At 42.0% G+C, this 18,452-nt stretch overlaps 1 protein-coding gene across 1 annotated transcript; it reads left to right on the top strand.

Annotated features, from left to right (window-relative positions):
- Positions 1-69: 69 nt before the first annotated feature.
- LOC119647807 (zinc finger protein 595-like) lies at positions 70-17,506 on the top strand. The gene is made up of 3 exons (XM_038049022.1): positions 70-455; positions 14,836-15,051; positions 15,125-17,506. Exons 1-3 carry the CDS (start codon positions 119-121, stop codon positions 17,101-17,103), a joined length of 2,532 nt encoding a protein of 843 aa, XP_037904950.1. The 5' UTR covers positions 70-118; the 3' UTR covers positions 17,104-17,506.
- Positions 17,507-18,452: the final 946 nt, after the last annotated feature.

Here is an 18,452-nt window from a genome sequence, read left to right on the forward strand (position 1 = left end):
TTCGAGTCTCCATGGTTTGTTATTTAACCCACGACACTATCGTAGAAGGAAAGAATAAGAAGTGAATTGTTTTCTTAGGGGTGTTTGTTGTTTTCGTTTGAAAGTTCTTCATTCCGGCATGGATTTAATATCTTCGCTAAATCCAGGATTGCATTTGGGGGTTAAATCAGAGGAAGAAATCTTCGAGGAACCTCTAGAAAGCCATCATGTTGATAGTAGTTTCTCAGGTTTTGCGAGGATTGAGCAGAAGGTTAAATGTGGCCGCGTACTGATATCCACTGCTGGGCAATATACAATGTCGTGCAATGTTTGCAGTAGCCGTTTCGATGCAATGGAATCATTCACTAATCATTTGAAAGCTACCCATTCGGACTATGGCATACGGAATGATGGTTGGGGTAAAATTGTCATCAAAACTGAATCAGTTTCCAAGGACGAGGAATTCCAGACTTCAGGTAATAACTTTGTCGCTAGTATTTTGGGGCGTGAAATGAAAAATAGATTGATGGGAATATTATGTATGACTGGGATTCAAAAGCCTTGTATCCTTGTAGTTGGGAATGAACAGGAAACTTTCTAATTTGTAGTAAATGTGTCCACGGAGTAAATATCCGGCACCGGAGAAGGGAAAAAGTTGTTCCTGAACTATCAGTATTTGTGAAATAAGACCTACGGATAGGTACGGAGACGGTGTTGCGTTCCAATCTCTTTTTATCTTCGTTTCATTCGCTTGGTGTGATCGGCTTTAAAGCCACTTCATCGCAATCCCGCAAACATTGGAGATCTAACACAGGGAAAACATTTTTGTGCATATCACGTTTAATTTTTCAAATGCAACCATCCCGGGCCAGGGAAGCCTTATTTGGTGACGGTTGATTGGTGTTTTTCTATTTGCTCCCTTCCAGGTGCACACAGTACATTTAATGCTGCTCCACTTGCCGCAAACTCCAAACCTTCATAAACGTTTGGCGGATCAATAATCGCCATCCACATATTCAGAGTTGCCTGCTATTCCTTTTGGTTTGGTCCAGAACCGACACTCGACTGGATAGCTGGCAAGCGCTTTCGAGCCAAACGCTCTATTCATGCGTATAGGTTTGCGAGGATCTATTGGGTTTTGGCAAACATACGAATGCGGCATAAAGGGCAGTATCCACACTATATGCAACGGACTTGCAAATGGATTGGGAAAGCTATTCCCTACACATAATAGGCCCTAGCAGTACCTATCTGTGGCCACAGTTAGATACTAGACAGCTACCACACTCCCCCTTGCCCCTCAAGGGGGGAAATCAGTACGAGTACACACGATTTCAAATTGTTTTGCCCTTGAGCATGAGCGAGATGTAACGAAAATCCGATCAGCCGTGTTTGACATACCGCCCGGACTTGCCAATGTATTGGTGAGATTGGCAAGTTTTTGCTTATGTATAAGTGAATACGTGAAACAACTTTTTGCTATATGGGTGAGCACGCCGTAGTACCAGAATAGCAAAAGTTCACCGGTCTCTCTCTTACCAATACGATTTGACGAAGATTATGCCTTTTCCTTGTTTAGCGTCTCTGATGTGTACAGATAAGCTTCTGCAAGCACATTCGCAAGTGGGGTCATTTTTGTAAGGGTACTGCCTATAGTATATCTACTGTGCCTGTGGTTGGCCTACAATGTACGAATAAGCTTCCTCAATACATTCGCAAGTCCCTACTATCTAGTGCGGATACTGACCACAATATCACAAAGGTTAATTCATTATGATTTTGGTAGGCTCACGTAACTCGCACTAACGAGAATTCACTTGCCAAGATTGGTCTTAATTTATCAATATTGAAATTGTTTTCAAATCAACTTTGACAGCACCTATGGTGCTTCCTCAGACTGTTCAGTGTCGGAATCTTCTCTATCTAAGTTGATCTCATGCTCTGAGAGTATTGATGGGGACTCAGAGGCTAATTCTTTATCGATTTCGAGGAACTCTGTTGCGTTGGAATAGCCCTCCCCAAGGGTTTCTGCCAACTGAAAAATAGAAGATAACGTTGCTAAGGGCAAGTCATCCTCAGGGTTGCATTCTTCTGATTCAGAATAATTTTTGTCAAATACAGGTTTTCTAAAGCAGTTTATAATTGTTACTGGCTGCACTTTAATCCAGGCTGCTTTTATGAATTGCACAGCCTCCAAGACGTTAATTGGTTTCTTCGCCGAAGAAGTGTCAATGCTTGCCATGATGTGGTTAACATGCATGCTTCGATAGTGAACTTTGAAATTTTTAAGAACGCCCTTGTTGAACGACTGACAAGCTAATGTCGTGTTGCTTGGAAGAAAAATAATTTGTATATTTTGTAATTGCAAGTCCCGACGATGCGCTGAGTCGTTGACAATTGGACAATTTTCCATCGTGACACCGATTTGAGAGCAAGCGTTTTGTTGGATAATGTTCTAAAGAAAATACCTATTTTATCGACATTATAAATGTGCTGAGGTCTATAACCTATAGAAGTGCTGGAAGTTTTTTTTAAAGTTGTTCAACGTCTTCTAGATTAACCGCAGAGGCTTCACCAGCCGCACATCAAAATGCTATGTTGTGTCTACTGCGAAATCTTTGGAGCCAACCGTTTTTTTTTTTTGGGAGTAGGGTAGGTGAATGCGTTTACGCACAGAGTGTTGGACTCCCGCAACAGCACGCTGACAGACTACCAACTAAACACCTCCCTGTCATCTTCAAGTCAGGGAATTCCTTTCACCAACGGGAGGGGAGGGGAGGAAGGGAGTTGTTAGTTCAGGGAACCCCTTACCGTCCGATCCCTCTGCCGGTCGAGTTCAATCTTCTTCGTAGTAAGAAGAGCCCGAACATAATGCGCAATACGATTCCAGCTGCCAGCGCTCTTCAGCATCTCTCTGACAATGTTGTCTGGAGAGAGCTCCCCTGTGTCTGCATAAAGCTGCTGGTGGAGGCCGTCCCACCTCTCGCAAGAGAAAAACGTGTGTTCAGCGTCATCCGCCACTCTATTGCAGAACACACAATCGGGAGATCGCGCCTTCCCAACCCTGTGCAGGTAAGACTGAAAACCTCCATGCCCACTTACCTCCATGCCCACTTACCAGCCCTTAGATGCAGCGAAATCTTCAACTCCAAGGCTTAAAGCTATTTCCTCAGCTTTCTCTTGAACAGTTGGTCCCGACAGTGGAGTCTTTTGACTTTGGACCTTGCAAACCCAGTCATAAACCATGCCATCAATAGTTTTCTCTTTTGAATGGATTAAATTTCTTTTTACTGCTGATATTTTCTCCAGCAATTCATCTGACCCTTAATGCCTTTTTGTTACGCACAATAGGGGAAGTCTGCAATCTTTCCTATGTCAAATCTGGTTTTACCTTTTAGCTGGCATACGTGCTGATGTATTTTCATTTTCATATGCTAAAACCATTTGCTGTTTATAGCCCAGCCGATTTTGTCCTCGGTATTTACCGATTTAATAGTCTCGCACGGCTGGGACGGCTGCATTCCTCCAAGCGAGGCTCTGACTCACAGTTCTCCTCACTGGCGGGTAAATGCGTATAAACGAGGAGCTACAGGGTTTCACCAGAAGATTCGGTGCGGGAGTCTTCCGGCTTTCTAAGAAAAGATAGGTTCCTATTCAGAATCTTATTGAGGTTCGCAAATTGGTTGGTTGGTTTATGTTCTGACCAGTCCAAACACGACCGCTTCTTGGCAGTCTGGACTGCCTCAAAGCATACGCCTTGCATTGGCGTTGCAGCTTATCAACAGGGAGGCCTTCCTTGCTTCTATGGTGGACCACAAATATTGCAGTTCTTCTGGCGAAGCTGATCGGTCGTGACGCATGTAAGCCGAGGAAATATAGACTTTCTTCCTTCCCGGCGCAGTTTGGTCGCTGGAACTCAGAGTGCAGACTCTTCCTCGCTTGAATATATGCTCTAGGTCTTCCCGATCTATGTCTCTTGTGCTGTGGAATAAATTATAAAATTTACTTTGGAGCCTTCTGATGGTCGCCCCCGATCCACAGCTCCTGTATTAGTGCGATGTTGATATCTTGACTTTTTCAACAATCATCTGGTATTTAACGAGATCCTTTTCATCGCGCTAGTCGACAGTACCGGCCTCCATATTCTACGCAATTTTGCTCAGAATATGTATGGCCTTCTGGTACTGTACTGGCTCTTGAGCAGGACTTCTTTGGACCTTCGCTTAGTCGATCGACATTCTTGTGAGCTCTTGTCTTTGGGGGGGCCCCCGAAGGGTTCAGGTAAGGAGTACTATAGTTGATAATCGTCACACCCAGCTCGACGGCAGTGGACTCCAAGCTGAAAGTCTGCCGGTTCATTCTGGGAGGTCAATGCCATTGGTTTTAGCACAGCGGTGCTAAGACTGGCACCGAATGTACTGCCCTCGACGGTTACTTTCTCCTGGCTGAATGCAAGCAGCTCGTCCTCAGATGATGCGTTTGGCCACACCACCACTTCTATCGTCTATTTTTTGTGTTTTTGGAATATCCACTCTGGCTAGCGAGGCCACCATGATGAGGGTCTTATTTGAAACCGAAGATGCCCAAGGTATTCAGAGTTCGCATACTAAAGAACAAGCTCACCATTGATCATGCAGTAATCGGCGTATACTGTTCTACCTTGGCTTGGGGTCCTTTGGAGAATGTGCTCCGCTGAAGGGAGGACGATCTTCGGGCTGTTGCGTGTCTCTAACACATGATCAAGCAGGCAAACAGAGTCTCGTCAGTTAGATAAGCCTACTCTTGGCCCGTCCGAAAAAGGTTTTCAGCGGCCACCACGCGGAGGTTTTTTGAGGACTTGAGGAATTATGCAACCTTAATCTAAGCATAATTATATCAGACCGCCTTTTTGTGTGTTAACTAAATAGTTTCTGTTATAGGTTCCGTCTATAGCGAGCACCAAGTATAATGACCACTCAGCCGATCTCTTAAAGTGCTCTAATTCAGACTGTAGTGTGCCGCTATTTATACACGGGCTATTTTCAAATTTTTGATTGTTACTATTGTCTTGAAAATGTACTATCCACAAGTATAATTTGTTTAAAAGTCTTAACTTCATACTGTGCTGATTACTGCATCTGGCTAAGAAAACGGCCTCACATTTATTGATTTTGAAGTAATAAATATAAATATATCGCTTAGTCGGAAGAATCGCGTAGTAAATGAATTGATTTTTACTATCTCTGCTGCAGTTGATACAAAAGCTAGCGTTGCACCCAATTTCGCTGTTCACAACATCTCGACGAATATTATCCCAAAGTGTTCGGCCACTGCAAAGAAATTAACTTTGATACTTACTGCCGAGCCCATATATGATGAAAAAAGACTCATTTGCGTCACTTGCGATCGTCAATTCGATTCAAAACATGCCTTCCTGCGGCATAAGAATTATCATAAGAAGAAATTTCATAAAGAGGAGACAACCCATTTGAAACTTGGTACCCAGGAAGATGTTCTAACTGAACTTTCAGTAAAAGCTGAATTTGATATCGGAGATTACGGAATCCAAGATTCAGGTACTGATACTTTTGAATTTGGTGAAACATTGATGATTAAGATGAACTTTTCAATTGCAACTCTTCCTTCAGTTTATGATGGGACAAGTACTGGCACTGTGAACGGCGATAACTGTGCTGGTCGTTGTGAATTATGCAACGAACGATACATATCAGACGCTGCCTTAAGGCAGCATATTGTGACACGTCACGGAGATGCGATTCCGAAGTTCCTCAAAGATGACCCCACATATCTCAAATGCCGATTTTGTCATAAACAATTTGAAAAACCAACGGCACGTTACGAACACGAAAAAAGTCACGCTACAGAACAAAAACCTTATCACTGCCCACGTTGCCCGAAGACCTTCGCGAAGCGCTTTAATCGTGAAGTACACGAATTAGGTCATAGTAAAAATGGACCAAAGTCGAAGGAGCAAGTGAGGATAGTGTTTTCTGAAAATCCCAAGTTCGATAATAAGAAACGCTTTTGTATAACTTGTAATCGTCGATATGCGTCAAGTGATGGCTTTGGAAGACATAAAAGAATGCATAGAAAGAAGATTCGTGAAAGGCTAGGCATTTTGTCGAAAGCCAGATTTTCTTGCGAATTTTGCCCCAGACGGTTCAAATCAGAAGATGGTTTGAGACAGCACATTGCACCGCATCATGGAGATAAGATCCCAGTGTCTTTCAAGGATGATCCAACGTACCTTCAGTGCAGATTTTGTTTTAAAGAATTTGAAAAACCAACAAAACGTTACGAACACGAGAAGAGTCACGCTAACGAAAAATCGCCCTATCGTTGCCCACTATGCCCGGAATCCTTTGTGGATCTCTTTAAGCGCAAAGTACACCAACTGATTCATACAGAAAATGGATGGAAACCAGAGGAACGGCTAAAAATCGTGTTCTCTGAAAATCCTCAATTCGATGATGAGAAACGCTTTTGTATAACATGTAATCGTGGATTTGTCTCAAAAAACAGTTTTACGAACCATAAACAATCTCACAAGAGGAGGATTTATAAAAGTCAAGGCAGCGTGCTGGAAACCACGATTGTCTGCGAATTTTGCTCGAAACAATTCAGAACCGAGACTGGTTTAAGGGAGCACATTGTGCCGTATCACGGAGACAAAATTCCAACGAGCTTCAAAAACGATCCAACGTATCTTCAATGTAGGTTTTGCTTGAAAGCATTTGAAAAACCAACAGATCGTTACGAACATGAGAAAAGTCACGTTAAAGGAAAAAAACCCTATCAGTGCGCACATTGCCCGAAATCTTTCACGGATTGCTTCAAACGCAGAATTCACGAATCCGTCCATGAAGAAAACGGAAAGAAAAGGAAGGAACAAGTAAGAATTGTATTCTCTGAAAATCCCAAATTTGATAACAAGAAATGCATTTGTATAACATGTAATCGTAAATTTACTTCTAGAGGTACCCTTAGAAGTCATAAACGAATACACAGTATGAAAATTCTTGAGAGACAATCCATTCTGCCGAAAACCACAAATTCCTGTGAATTTTGCTCTAAACAATTCGAATCAGAAGATGGTTTAAGACGGCATATTGTATCGAATCACGGAGATGCGATTCCCTCGTTTCTTAAAGACGATCCAACGTATCTTCAATGTAGATATTGTTTCAAACAATTTGAAAAACCAACAGAACGTTACAAGCATGAGAAGACCCACGCTAACGAAAAGTCGCCTTATCGGTGTCCAGTATGCCCGAAATCTTTTGGGGATCTTTTCAGGCGCAAAGTACACGAATTAATCCACAAAGAAATCGAATGGAAACCAGAGGAACGACAAAAAGTTGTGCTTTCTGAGAATCCTAAGTTTGACGACAAGAAACTCCTTTGTATAACATGCAATCGTGGATTTAACTCCCGAATCAGTTTTAAGAATCACAAGCAACGACATAGGATAAACATTCTTCCAAAAGCTTCAATTTCTTGCGAATTGTGTCCCACTCAATTTAGATCTGAAAATGGTTTAAGACGACACCTTGTACAGCATCACGGAGATGAGATTCCAACTTCCCTTAAAAATGATCCAACGTACCTTCAGTGTCAATTCTGTTTTAAACAATTCGAAAAGCCAACGGAACGATTCCTTCACGAGAAAAGTCACGCAGAAGAAAAGAAACCCTACCAATGTCCACTGTGCTGGCAATCTTTCAAAAGTCCGAGCCAGAGGAAAACCCATGAATTGATTCATAAAAAAGAGGGAAGTGTGCCGAAAGAACAAGTAGAAATTGGAATTTCTGACAATGTTAAATCCGGGGACGATAAAGACTGTATAGTGAGCAATAGTGGATTAACCTCTGGAGGCAGTCCCGGATCTGTTCGTAAAGAAGTTCGTCTATTTCGCTGTTTACAATGTCCAAATTCTTATAAATTGAAACAAAGTCTTAATCGTCACGTACGAAATATCCATTCTGGCATTAAATCATTTCTAAGCGAAACTTCGGGGAGGTCATTAGATCTGAAGTTAAACGGGACGTCCCAGAAACTCACGGAGAAATTAGTTGAAATGCAGCCCCACGAGCTAAAGATAAGATGCGAGAAAATGCAGCCTGAAACCAATGAATCTGCTGGTGTCCACGTGCAATTTTCGAGATACCCACAAGCGACAACTGCCAAGTCTCTTCAGTTAGACGATGCAACCAGCCTTGAGAAAAGTGGTCGTCTGCAAACCGAAACAGAAAAGAGAGAAGATGCGAAATGGGTGTCTAGATCTCCCGTCGCATTTGCATTAAAACCGGAGTACGACGAAGAAAGAAACTTTTGTATTAGTTGCGATCTTCAACTGGATTCAAATCAAGCTCTTGAATCTCATAAAAAGTGGCATGGAGTAAAAATTCGAAAGTGGAAACTCGCTAAAGGTTTAGCACTGCCTAGGAAACAAATGAAAATGTTGCTTTCTGAAATACCAGAATTCGACGATACAAAAAAATTGTGTATCACATGTAATCGTGAATTCTCGTCTAGGAACAGTTTTGAATTCCACAAATATCAACATAGAGTAAGTGAAAAGCAAGGCATCATTATAGCTTGCGAGTTTTGTTCCGAACGATACCAATCAAACTTTGGTCTAAGAGAACATATTGTGATCCAGCATGGAGATAAAATTCCAACATCCCTCAAAGACGATCCAACGTACCTCAAGTGTCGATTTTGTCACACGGAATTTGATAAACCGACAAAGCGTTACATGCACGAAAAAAGTCACGCTAACGAGAAAGCACCGTTTCGATGTTCACTATGTCCGAAATCCTTCAGCAGCAATTCGAATCGCAAAGCTCACGAGTTCATCCATAGATCGTCGTCGATTTCATCTCTTACAGTGGCTTGAATATTTCCCAATTGGGGATCTGGGATAAGTTATAATTACGGGTTTTCCTACCGTAATTTAGTTTAAAATTTATCAGAATAAATAACAAATGATGAAAAAATACATCCTTAACTCCTCAAACAGTCTTTTGTTCTTAATGCAATGACCACAGTATATCTAATAGGCCGTACCCACACTCAATGGACCGGACTTGCGATTGTATTGAGGAAGCTTATTTGTACACATCATAGGCCCTCAACATCTTGCAGTATCTACATATGGTTTAGTGCCTATGATGTATACGGATAAGCTTCTCCAATACATTCGTAAGTACGGTCCATTGAGTGTGACAATGACTTCTATTTGGAGCATGGTTGATACCTGTGATTGGTATATGCCAGCCTCCCCTGCTCTTTCTGGCCAAGAAATCATGGCATCTGGGTTTCGGGACCGTAAAGACAAAATTTTAAAGATGCTAGGAGACCAAGATCAAGAAGTGCGATTCACAATAATAGGAGGGGTATACTGGCAAAGAAGTCAGCCTTCTGCAAGGTAATTCCAGGCCTCTCATGCCCAACGCCACGAAGCAACTCTTGGGTTCGTTTCGGTGGGACGTTTTAAACCAACAAGCTTGGCGCCATCAGATTACCTCACTTCCTTCACGTCCTTGAAGGTGCACATGGGTGAGAAAAGGTTTTCAACGAACGAAGAAATGAGTAAATGAGCTGGAAGGAAAAATGTCAGAGGAATTTCAGGTCCAAAGCGGAGCCAGGGTTGCATCTTGTCACCAATATTATTTCAATGGACCATCACATCTCTCTTTAAACACCTTGACCAGGCTGATGACATGGGTTTGCTCTCTCCCTAGCATTTTAATCTTGGCCAAATGGTTTCGGATTTGGAAAGAAGAAAAGGGGGTAAGTAGAATTGGACTGGAGATAAACACCAACAAAACCAAGGTTCTCAGTCTGGGAACTGAACTGAACTGACTTAAAGTATTTCGTGCTTATCGTTAAGCGTGTTCGAGCGTGGTCAACATAGCCCTCGCTTGTCGAAATAGACGAGTAACAGGGGGTAGCAATCTACAATTCTCGAATTTTATTTAAGTTTCGGACACGGCTATCATGCTTGGGGGCGGACTGATCTTTTGGCTATGACATTTAATTTCTGTCAAGGGTGTATAATTGACATATGGATTGTGCGAACGCTCTTCGAGGACGGTACCGAAATCTCCCAGAGTTCCCATTTACTCCAGCGCCTGCGAAAATTTCAGTGGCATAGCCTAAACATTGAGGAGCACTCCTTCCCCCAAGTAAGTTTGAATCTGGGGTCATCATGATTTTTTTTTGCATCTGGAAGATGCGTCCTCATGCCTTGAGAAGCAGTGTCAGGGTTTTAGATTCTGGTGCAAAATGAAGAACAATTTAATTGTACAGTGCTATGTATCAGTGGAGAGTTATGATAAAGGGGAGAAGAAATCTTTCTATGAGCAAGACGACATTGACAGTGTCGAAAACCAAATCGGCCTCCGATAACATTTTGCTCCGGCATGTTATAGGGAAATAAGGTCTGGGAGACCGTAATGACAATGGTGAGAGGCTTGTACCACTGTCTTGCCATTGGCATCTTCTCGAAAGGGTGAAGTGTCTTGACCCACGATGCCCAATACGGTCTATTTTCGGGACCCTGCTGTCGTTCTGTAATCGAAAAACTATCTTGTCGCACATAGCAGCACACCAGCAAAAGCATTTGGTTGCTATGGAAGTGCTCCTTTCTCTGGAGCAAGACAAGTTGTTAGGGGCGCCACAAGATCTGTCTGACTGCTTAGACTTGAATGCGGAACTCTCTTATTGCTGGTGCGAGTGGTTGCAAACGTGATGTGCTTGAGCTCCGTTCGTTGCCTACGTGGTTCCAAAAGGGATTTTATTAATGATCAGACAGTTTGAACCTGCCTATTTCTTTATCTGGTCCTAAATCTTTCAATGCTCCAGTGGGAGGAGGACTTCATCACGATCTTCAATCGTATAATATCTGGTGAAAGTTTCATGACATGACAAGCAATTGTAATATTGTGATACGGACTACTCCTACAAATAAAACAAAACTGAAAACATCGTGGCCATTAATGCCCTCAAGCGGAGCAAAGCTATTAAGCTTGATGATTTCCCTATGGAAATGTCTCTTACAGCTCCTGCATTTGCTGCCGCAAATTCTAGGAATCTGAAACCTCTCCCAGTGAATTGAAGAAGGGGCTGTTCGTTAGATTCATTGTGAAACAGTGTCTGGATTTCGAAACTCGGTTTCAGATGCTTCGCTTTTAGGAAAGTTTTCGGCAGCGTCAACAGGGATTGTATCTGTAATGCTTTGCGCAGGAGCAGCATATTGGAGAAACTAACGTCTATTATCAGGGCGACATATAGTGGAACAAAATATCACATACTGTATTGACGTAAAATTTCGGAGAAGTTTTAAATCTAAGTTCAATAGATGATGTCATCTTTCCTCAAACATTTCAGCCACGTGGGCGACATCTGTTTGTTCTTTCATTTAGTTATGGACCATGGGCAAATGGCTCTGTATCTGAAGGGGTCAGGGTCGAGCTGTATATAAACGTAGTTTAGAACCAGTAGAGAAAGAGTGTAGGCTTCTGGGGAAGATCTGGAAAAAGCTGATGCAAATTTTAGCGAACCTACAGCGGTGGTTGATGCGTTATGCCCCACTTAGAACATAATAGGAAAAATGCATATATCTGCAAAGGGAATCCCAAACCTCTCATTGGATTTCCGCATTGTTTGTAACAACTCAGTCACTGGCGGTTCTCTTAACTTCTGCGATTCAATTACGCTGTTTCGCCCTGGGTCCGAGGAATGTGTTATTGTGATCCGACTACAGGTTTACGGAACTACATGTTTAGATTCGAGAACTGCTTCTTCACAGCAGTAGGTAGGCTTTGATCAAGAGCACGAAGATATCTTTCCCCAAATTATTCCCAATCGACCAGATTCTTCGACTTTTAGCCGAACAAAGCGGAGAATTCAATTCAATTCCAAAATCAAATGGAGTGTGAACTGTGTTATTTCGACCGCTGGTTGTGGAAATTATTTTTTTTACTTTTCCACCATGCGCAGCAGTTCCATTGGACTTCAGCTTGTTTGCCTGCTTGATGGAATTTTCCTCAGTGAATTTTTTTTATCCAAGACTCTAATAATGAATACTTCACATTCGTTTCCTCTGGCTCCGGTTTTCGCTTTTTATTCCAGCGGCGTATTCTATTTTCCATGGAGTGCCACTTCGATGGAATTACCAGAGCGTCACTTGTCCATTTACCTACTGCATCACGGTCAGGAAACCAAAGTGAATACAGCGTTTCTCGGTGCCATCACAAGAATGTTCCCCGAAGCCACTTGGTTTAGGGGTTGCTGCCCCGTCTTCCTTCTCGCCAGGGGAGGGGAGGCCGCATGTCCAAAGTACTGAGGATTTACAAGAACACCGTGGCAAAATGGATTTTCTTGGAAGAAGAACGTGTAGAGGATACGAAGAGAGGTTATTAACAAAACCTGATTTTTGAGCATTTTAGTAAAGTTGTGTAACTTCTATAAATAACAAGTTCAAATACCGGAAGGTGGACGCTTCGGGTATAAAGGTTTTGTGTTATACTTAAAAATTTCAAATATTCTTTGATATGCCTCCAAATTCCAACTCCACCGTTCCTATGAAGTCGCTTTATATGATAATGACATCATATTCGTCTTAGAGTGCGATAAATTCACGTGGAATGCAAAATTTTGGCCTTCTATAACTTTGTTAATAATGGTTAGATTTTCCTCAAACTTTCCAAACTTCTGTATTATACTATTGCCTCGAACAATACATTTGAACTTCTAGGATGAACTTAAAGGGGGTTTTCATGGTGGATATGCTCCGAGAACGAGACCTATTACACTTTTTAGGGCGCACATTTTTAGCCCTCACTCTCGTATGTTTCACCCACTATCGGTTTCGAAAGTTACTAATTGAGCCCTTTCATTTGATACCCCACCCGACTATATTCTATGAAAAAAACTACACCCCGTTCACGTATATGAAGCGCCACTTGCTATATGAAAAGAGATTTACAGATCATAACTTCTCACCAAATTGCGTGACAATTGGTTCAGCCGTTTCCGAATATATCGGGTGTGACAGACAGACAGACGGACTAACAGACATCGAATCGATTCTAATAGGGTTTTGTTTCACACAAGACCTTAAAAAAGCCGTTTCCTTTACTAAATATTTAGTAGAGATAGCGATAACGGTTTAGATTTTTTATTTGTGAGAAGAGAAGACTTTACCGTCGGCACTTTTCACCGAAGTGAAAAGAATAATTCGAAGATTGGCCGAAAATAAGCCAGGAGTAGGTAAAACGTTTAAATGCAAACGCGGAACTTGATAAACAAGAGTCCTGTGAACTGTACAACGATACGGTCGATCAATTAAATGAGGGCGATAGACATATAGACAACGTCTCTAACCTTTACTTTTCGTAAAGAACATCCGTGATTACCTCAACTTCTGTCAGAAGCTCCAAAACGTTGGCTTCACTGGCGGTAAATCTAGTGGTAGGCCGCGGAATGCAAAAATTCTTTATGTTGACATCCGATATTTAATCGACAGAACAAAACAGTGAGAACGAAGGTTCCTACGTGTATTTCTACAATACAGTGCTTGATTTTTGACTAAAAGTTATCATAACTGGCGAAGGAGTGAATAGTCGCGGAAAAGGCCGACTACATGTTGTTGAGAAGGGAGTGTCCGTTAATGAAGAATGCTATAGAGGAAATATCCTCCTAGTGTTTGCATAATTCTCAATAATGTTCATCAATTTAAGGACAGTGAACAGCTGATTTGCTGCTGTGGGATGGGGTTCGACCGCATACAGCTTTCACAATTTACGAAGCAATTTACCAGCACTCTTCTTTGGACAGATTGGCCGGACAACTCTCCCGACTTGAAACCAAAACCAAGTGGCCGAGGAGAACCTCCATAGTGGTGGCACCGGGAGACGCTGTACTCACTTTGTTTTGCCGGCCGTGATGCAATAGGCGAATGCTCCAAAGGTCTAATCAGGGCGACTCATCTGAAGTGGCAAATTGGTCACGAAACCTTACCAGGAGTATACTGGTACCATGGGAACCGGGATAGCCCCTGGACTCTCATACTTCGGGTGAACTCCCGTTGTATGTGAGTATAGCTCGGTTGTTTGCGGTTGGCCCCCTAGTGGGAGTTTCATGGGGCTTGTAGTTATGCTCAAGCGAGAAGAGACCTTCCGTCCTCGGCGTGGTGTTGCGTTTCAACACGGGTGCCGTACTCATTAGTTCGGTAGAGGTTTAGGTATGTCTTACATCCACCAGTATGAATGGCTAAGCCATGCACTTGGTATAGAATGGTACCGTTGTTGCTTGTCTTAGCGGGGCGGCTGATTGTGGTCACAAGATCAATCCGTGTCTTAAGAAGACCGTCGGATTAAGTCGCAAGACAGGTGCTCACGTTAAACCCTCAAGGACTGCACAATAAACGGAAGAAAGCACAATTCTTATTAATTCTATATTATGTAACCCAATCAGTAGAACGTCGTTCAAATCTCACGGGTGGCAGAAGGATTTTTATTGTGTCTGGATGTCGGATATCAGTCGACTCAGCTGCGGATGAGTACCTGAGTCAAATCAGGATAATAATCACGTGTGAACACAATGCTGACCTCACTACATTCCCTCCTATACTGTACAATTGAAGTCTTGTATCTTTTTTTTCTTTAGTCGTTCACAAGCGGGATCGGTTCATATTACAACCTTGAATGAAGTTTTCTAACACGCTCCAAGGCGTTTCTAAGTTTCTAATTTGAAAAATATTGAATCGTTACAATCAAAGTAATACAAAATTTCCATAATCCAAAAATTGTTCGGTCATTGCAAGGAAACCAACTGTAATATTTACAGCTGAAGCCATTAATGGCGAAGGAGGACCCCTTTGCATCACATGCGATCCTAAATTAAACTCAAGAACGACCTTCTCGCGGCTTAAGTGTCATCACAGGAAGCGATTATCAAAGCAGGGGATGACTCATTTGAATCATGACTTCCAGGAAGAAGTTTCGACCGAACCTAGAATAAAGGATGAACACGGTATCGAGGTGTGCGGAAACGAAGATTCAGGTACTAATGCTTTTGAAATTTGTTGAGGTGTTAATAAGTAAAATGAACAATTCAATTACAACTTTGCTTCCAGAATATGATGCAGGCATTGTTACGGGTTTGGAGGTTGGGAATGAAAAGAAATTATGTTCCAATAATGGTACCAATGTGGCAAACGAAGCGGCAGAGGCGTCTATTAGTCAACTAAAACTCGCTTCCTTGGATGAGAAAATATCATTTTGCAGAGACAGCAATGGACATTATGAAGGGGAGGAGGACCTGATCCTGAAATCGACTTGTGATATCCCAATAGTTTTTTCATTGGCACCCGAATACGATGAGAAAAAAAACTGTTGTATCACCTGCAACTGTGAGTTCGAATCAAAGCAAACTTTCAGATCTCATAAGCAGATTCATAGATCGAAAATACGAAAGTGGAGGATCATCAACAGAGTGGAAGTAAAACCAGAGCGAGTGACAATTGTGTTTTCTGAAAATCCCATTTTTGACAACAGGGAGTACTTCTGTTTCACCTGTAATCATAAATTCCCCTCTAGGGGTAGTTTTAAGTATCATAAATATTTGCATAAAGTAAAGATCTATGAAAAGCAAGGCATTAGATTAGGGGCATCAAGAATGTCTTGCGAATTCTGCACCGAACGCTATAGATCAAATACTGCATTGAAGCAGCATATTGTGCTACGTCACGGAGACGCGATTCCAACATATTTCAAAGATGACCCAACATACCTTCAATGTCGATTTTGTCATAAACAATTTGAAAGACCAACAGAACGTTACCGGCACGAGGAAGGTCATTCTAAGGAAGAAGCGCCGTATAGATGTTCACTATGCCCGAAAATGTTCACCATGAGCTGGAAACGCGAGGCTCACCAATCTGTTCATAGAGAGGATCATCAATTTCGCTGTTTACAATGCCCGAAAATTTATAAATCTAAGGTGAATCTTAACCGTCACATTCGAAAAACCCATTCTGGCATAAAACCATTTGTGTGCGAAACTTTGGGAGAGTCGTTTGATTCGAAATCCATCCTGGCGTCTAATGAATTGCAGTTTCAAGAACTAGGGACAAGTTGCGAGAAAATTCAAACGGAAACCAATGCTTCTGTCGGCGTTGATATCAAATTTTCAACCCATAAAAAAACGACCCCAACATCTGTTGAATTAAAGGGTCCAACCATAATTGAGAAACTACCCTTGTGTGAAGAAAGCAGTTCACAAAAGGAAGCAGAAAAGATCCAAGAGGGAGACTTTAGGTATAGTTCTTCATTTGTGTTTACCTTAAAGCCTGAATACGACAACAAACGAAACTTCTGTATTAGTTGCGATCTTCAACTGGATTCAAAGCAAAGTTTCAAATCCCATAAAAGTGGTCATATGTATCAAGTTCGCAGGTGGAAGCTTGCCAACGACTTAGATGTGAGTCAATTTAGAATAGTCCTTTCTGAGAATCCTAAATACGATGAGGAGAAACGGTTTTGTATAACATGTAATCGCGGGTTTACCTCTATAGGAAGCCTTAAATTTCACCAACGAAAACATAAAAAGAGAATTCTCGAGAAACAAGGCATTCTGCCAATCATTTGTGAATTTTGTTCAAGGAAATTTGAATCTGAAGAGAGCTTTAGACGACATATTGTACCGCATCACGGAGATAAGATTCCAACGCATCTTAAAGATGATATAACGTATCTTAAGTGTCGGTTTTGTTTTAAGGACTTTGAAAAACCAACAGAACGCTATCGACATGAGCAAAGTCACGCTAACGAAAAAACCCCATATCGATGCCAATTTTGTCCGAAGTCATTCATCGGGAACTGGAGACGCAAGGCACACCAGTCGGTGCATAAAACAGATTGTCTATTTCGCTGCTTACAATGTCCTAATTCATATAAATTTAAGAGGAGTCTTAATCGTCACATTCGAATTACCCACTCTGGTATAAAATCAGATGCAGGTGAAGCTTCCGGAGACTCATTTGCTTCTAAATCGCCTGAAGCGCCCCAGAAGCTCACTGTATATGAAGACGACGGGGTGGAGACAAGCCGCTAGAAAATATAGGGTATTTTTTCAGGGCCGGAACATGTTAAATTGAAATATTATAAAACAAAGAAAGAATATTTTTAATATCCATAAAAGTTGTTCTTATTCCCTGTGCCCTATGCCATTAATCTTCGGATTTTAATTGGGCCCCCGCACCAGCGTACATGGCGTAATCTAAAGACCCACTAAATCAGCTACATTTCAGCAATAACGCGCCAAATGTTGGCTTCAATATATTCAATTATTTCTGGTCTATTCTTCAGCCTTTGTCTCGTTAAAAATCGGACACGGCCGTCTTGATCGGTTACGCCATTTTATTTTGTTAAAGGCCTGATCTGGAGGCAGTCACGAGGTTTTCAAATCACCATGCAGCGTATGAAATCACCGTTGCTTCGGCCGTTCTTTTGGACTTTTCCAATCGAGTTCAGTGTGCAGACCAATTTTGGCAAGTGAATTATCCTTAGCCCAATTTACATGACCATAAAATCGAAGACGCGTCTCTCGCAATTTTTCCACGATCGTTGCTAATCCATTTCAGATATGATTACGCCACGCAACGCAATATTTTCGTCTCTATTACCGCGAGACGCCGATCGTTGTTTTTATTATATTCGGCCAACACACACCACACCAAGTTGACTCTGTATCACATATTCTGCAATCAAAATCCGGTGGAAAACTACCAATACACAAACCAACAATAACCAACAGGAAACCGCCGAGAAAAATAAAACCAAGGAAACATGGGAGTTGAAAATAACTAGAAATAGGAGGAAAGGCAAAAAAAGACTGCCCAGCGATGTCTGCAGGAAACTCGCGATCAAAAATAACCAGAAAGGTAAGATAACATCAACTTTGTAGCAACACCATATAATAACAGAAAGAGAGAGGCGAGTGAGAGCAGAGACAGCGGCAGACAACAGACAGCGAAGAAGAGAGCATAGAGATACAAGAGTAGAGTATATAGCTAGGGCAGACCCGCTGAACTCGAATGAATAAAACTAAGACCGTTAAGTTACCGATGACCTACGGGCAATATCGCGATAAGTTTGCCATTGCTGCGAAGATGTTGAAAAGGGGCACCCCAGCGTGAATGTAGGCAAACACATGGGCTAAACAAAATTCCTCGAAAACATATGCGAGGTATTCCATTAATCTGCTGTGAATACTTTCGTAATAGGTTAACCTAAAAAATAATGAAAAGTGATCCACACCTGCGCGTGGATTGACTGCCGGAACATTGGCCCTACGCGGTTAGCTTCTGTGAAAGCCCGATGAGGAGCTTTGATCAAAGGAGGGAGGGGAGGCATGATGGTTGAGAGAAGAATTACTGTCCGAGGGGAGAGCCAGCCCTGACA

The sequence above is a fragment of the Hermetia illucens genome, chromosome 2 (assembly GCF_905115235.1).
Source record: "Hermetia illucens chromosome 2, iHerIll2.2.curated.20191125, whole genome shotgun sequence".
NCBI lineage: Eukaryota > Metazoa > Arthropoda > Insecta > Diptera > Stratiomyidae > Hermetia > Hermetia illucens.

Coding starts and splice junctions, on each gene's coding strand:
- LOC119647807 (XM_038049022.1), top strand. CDS start 119: ATGGATTTAATATCTTCGCTAAATCCAGGATTGCATTTGGGGGTTAAA. Junction 456..14,835: donor CGAGGAATTCCAGACTTCAG/GTAATAACTTTG, acceptor TAATATTTACAG/CTGAAGCCATTAATGGCGAA. Junction 15,052..15,124: donor GTGCGGAAACGAAGATTCAG/GTACTAATGCTT, acceptor CTTTGCTTCCAG/AATATGATGCAGGCATTGTT.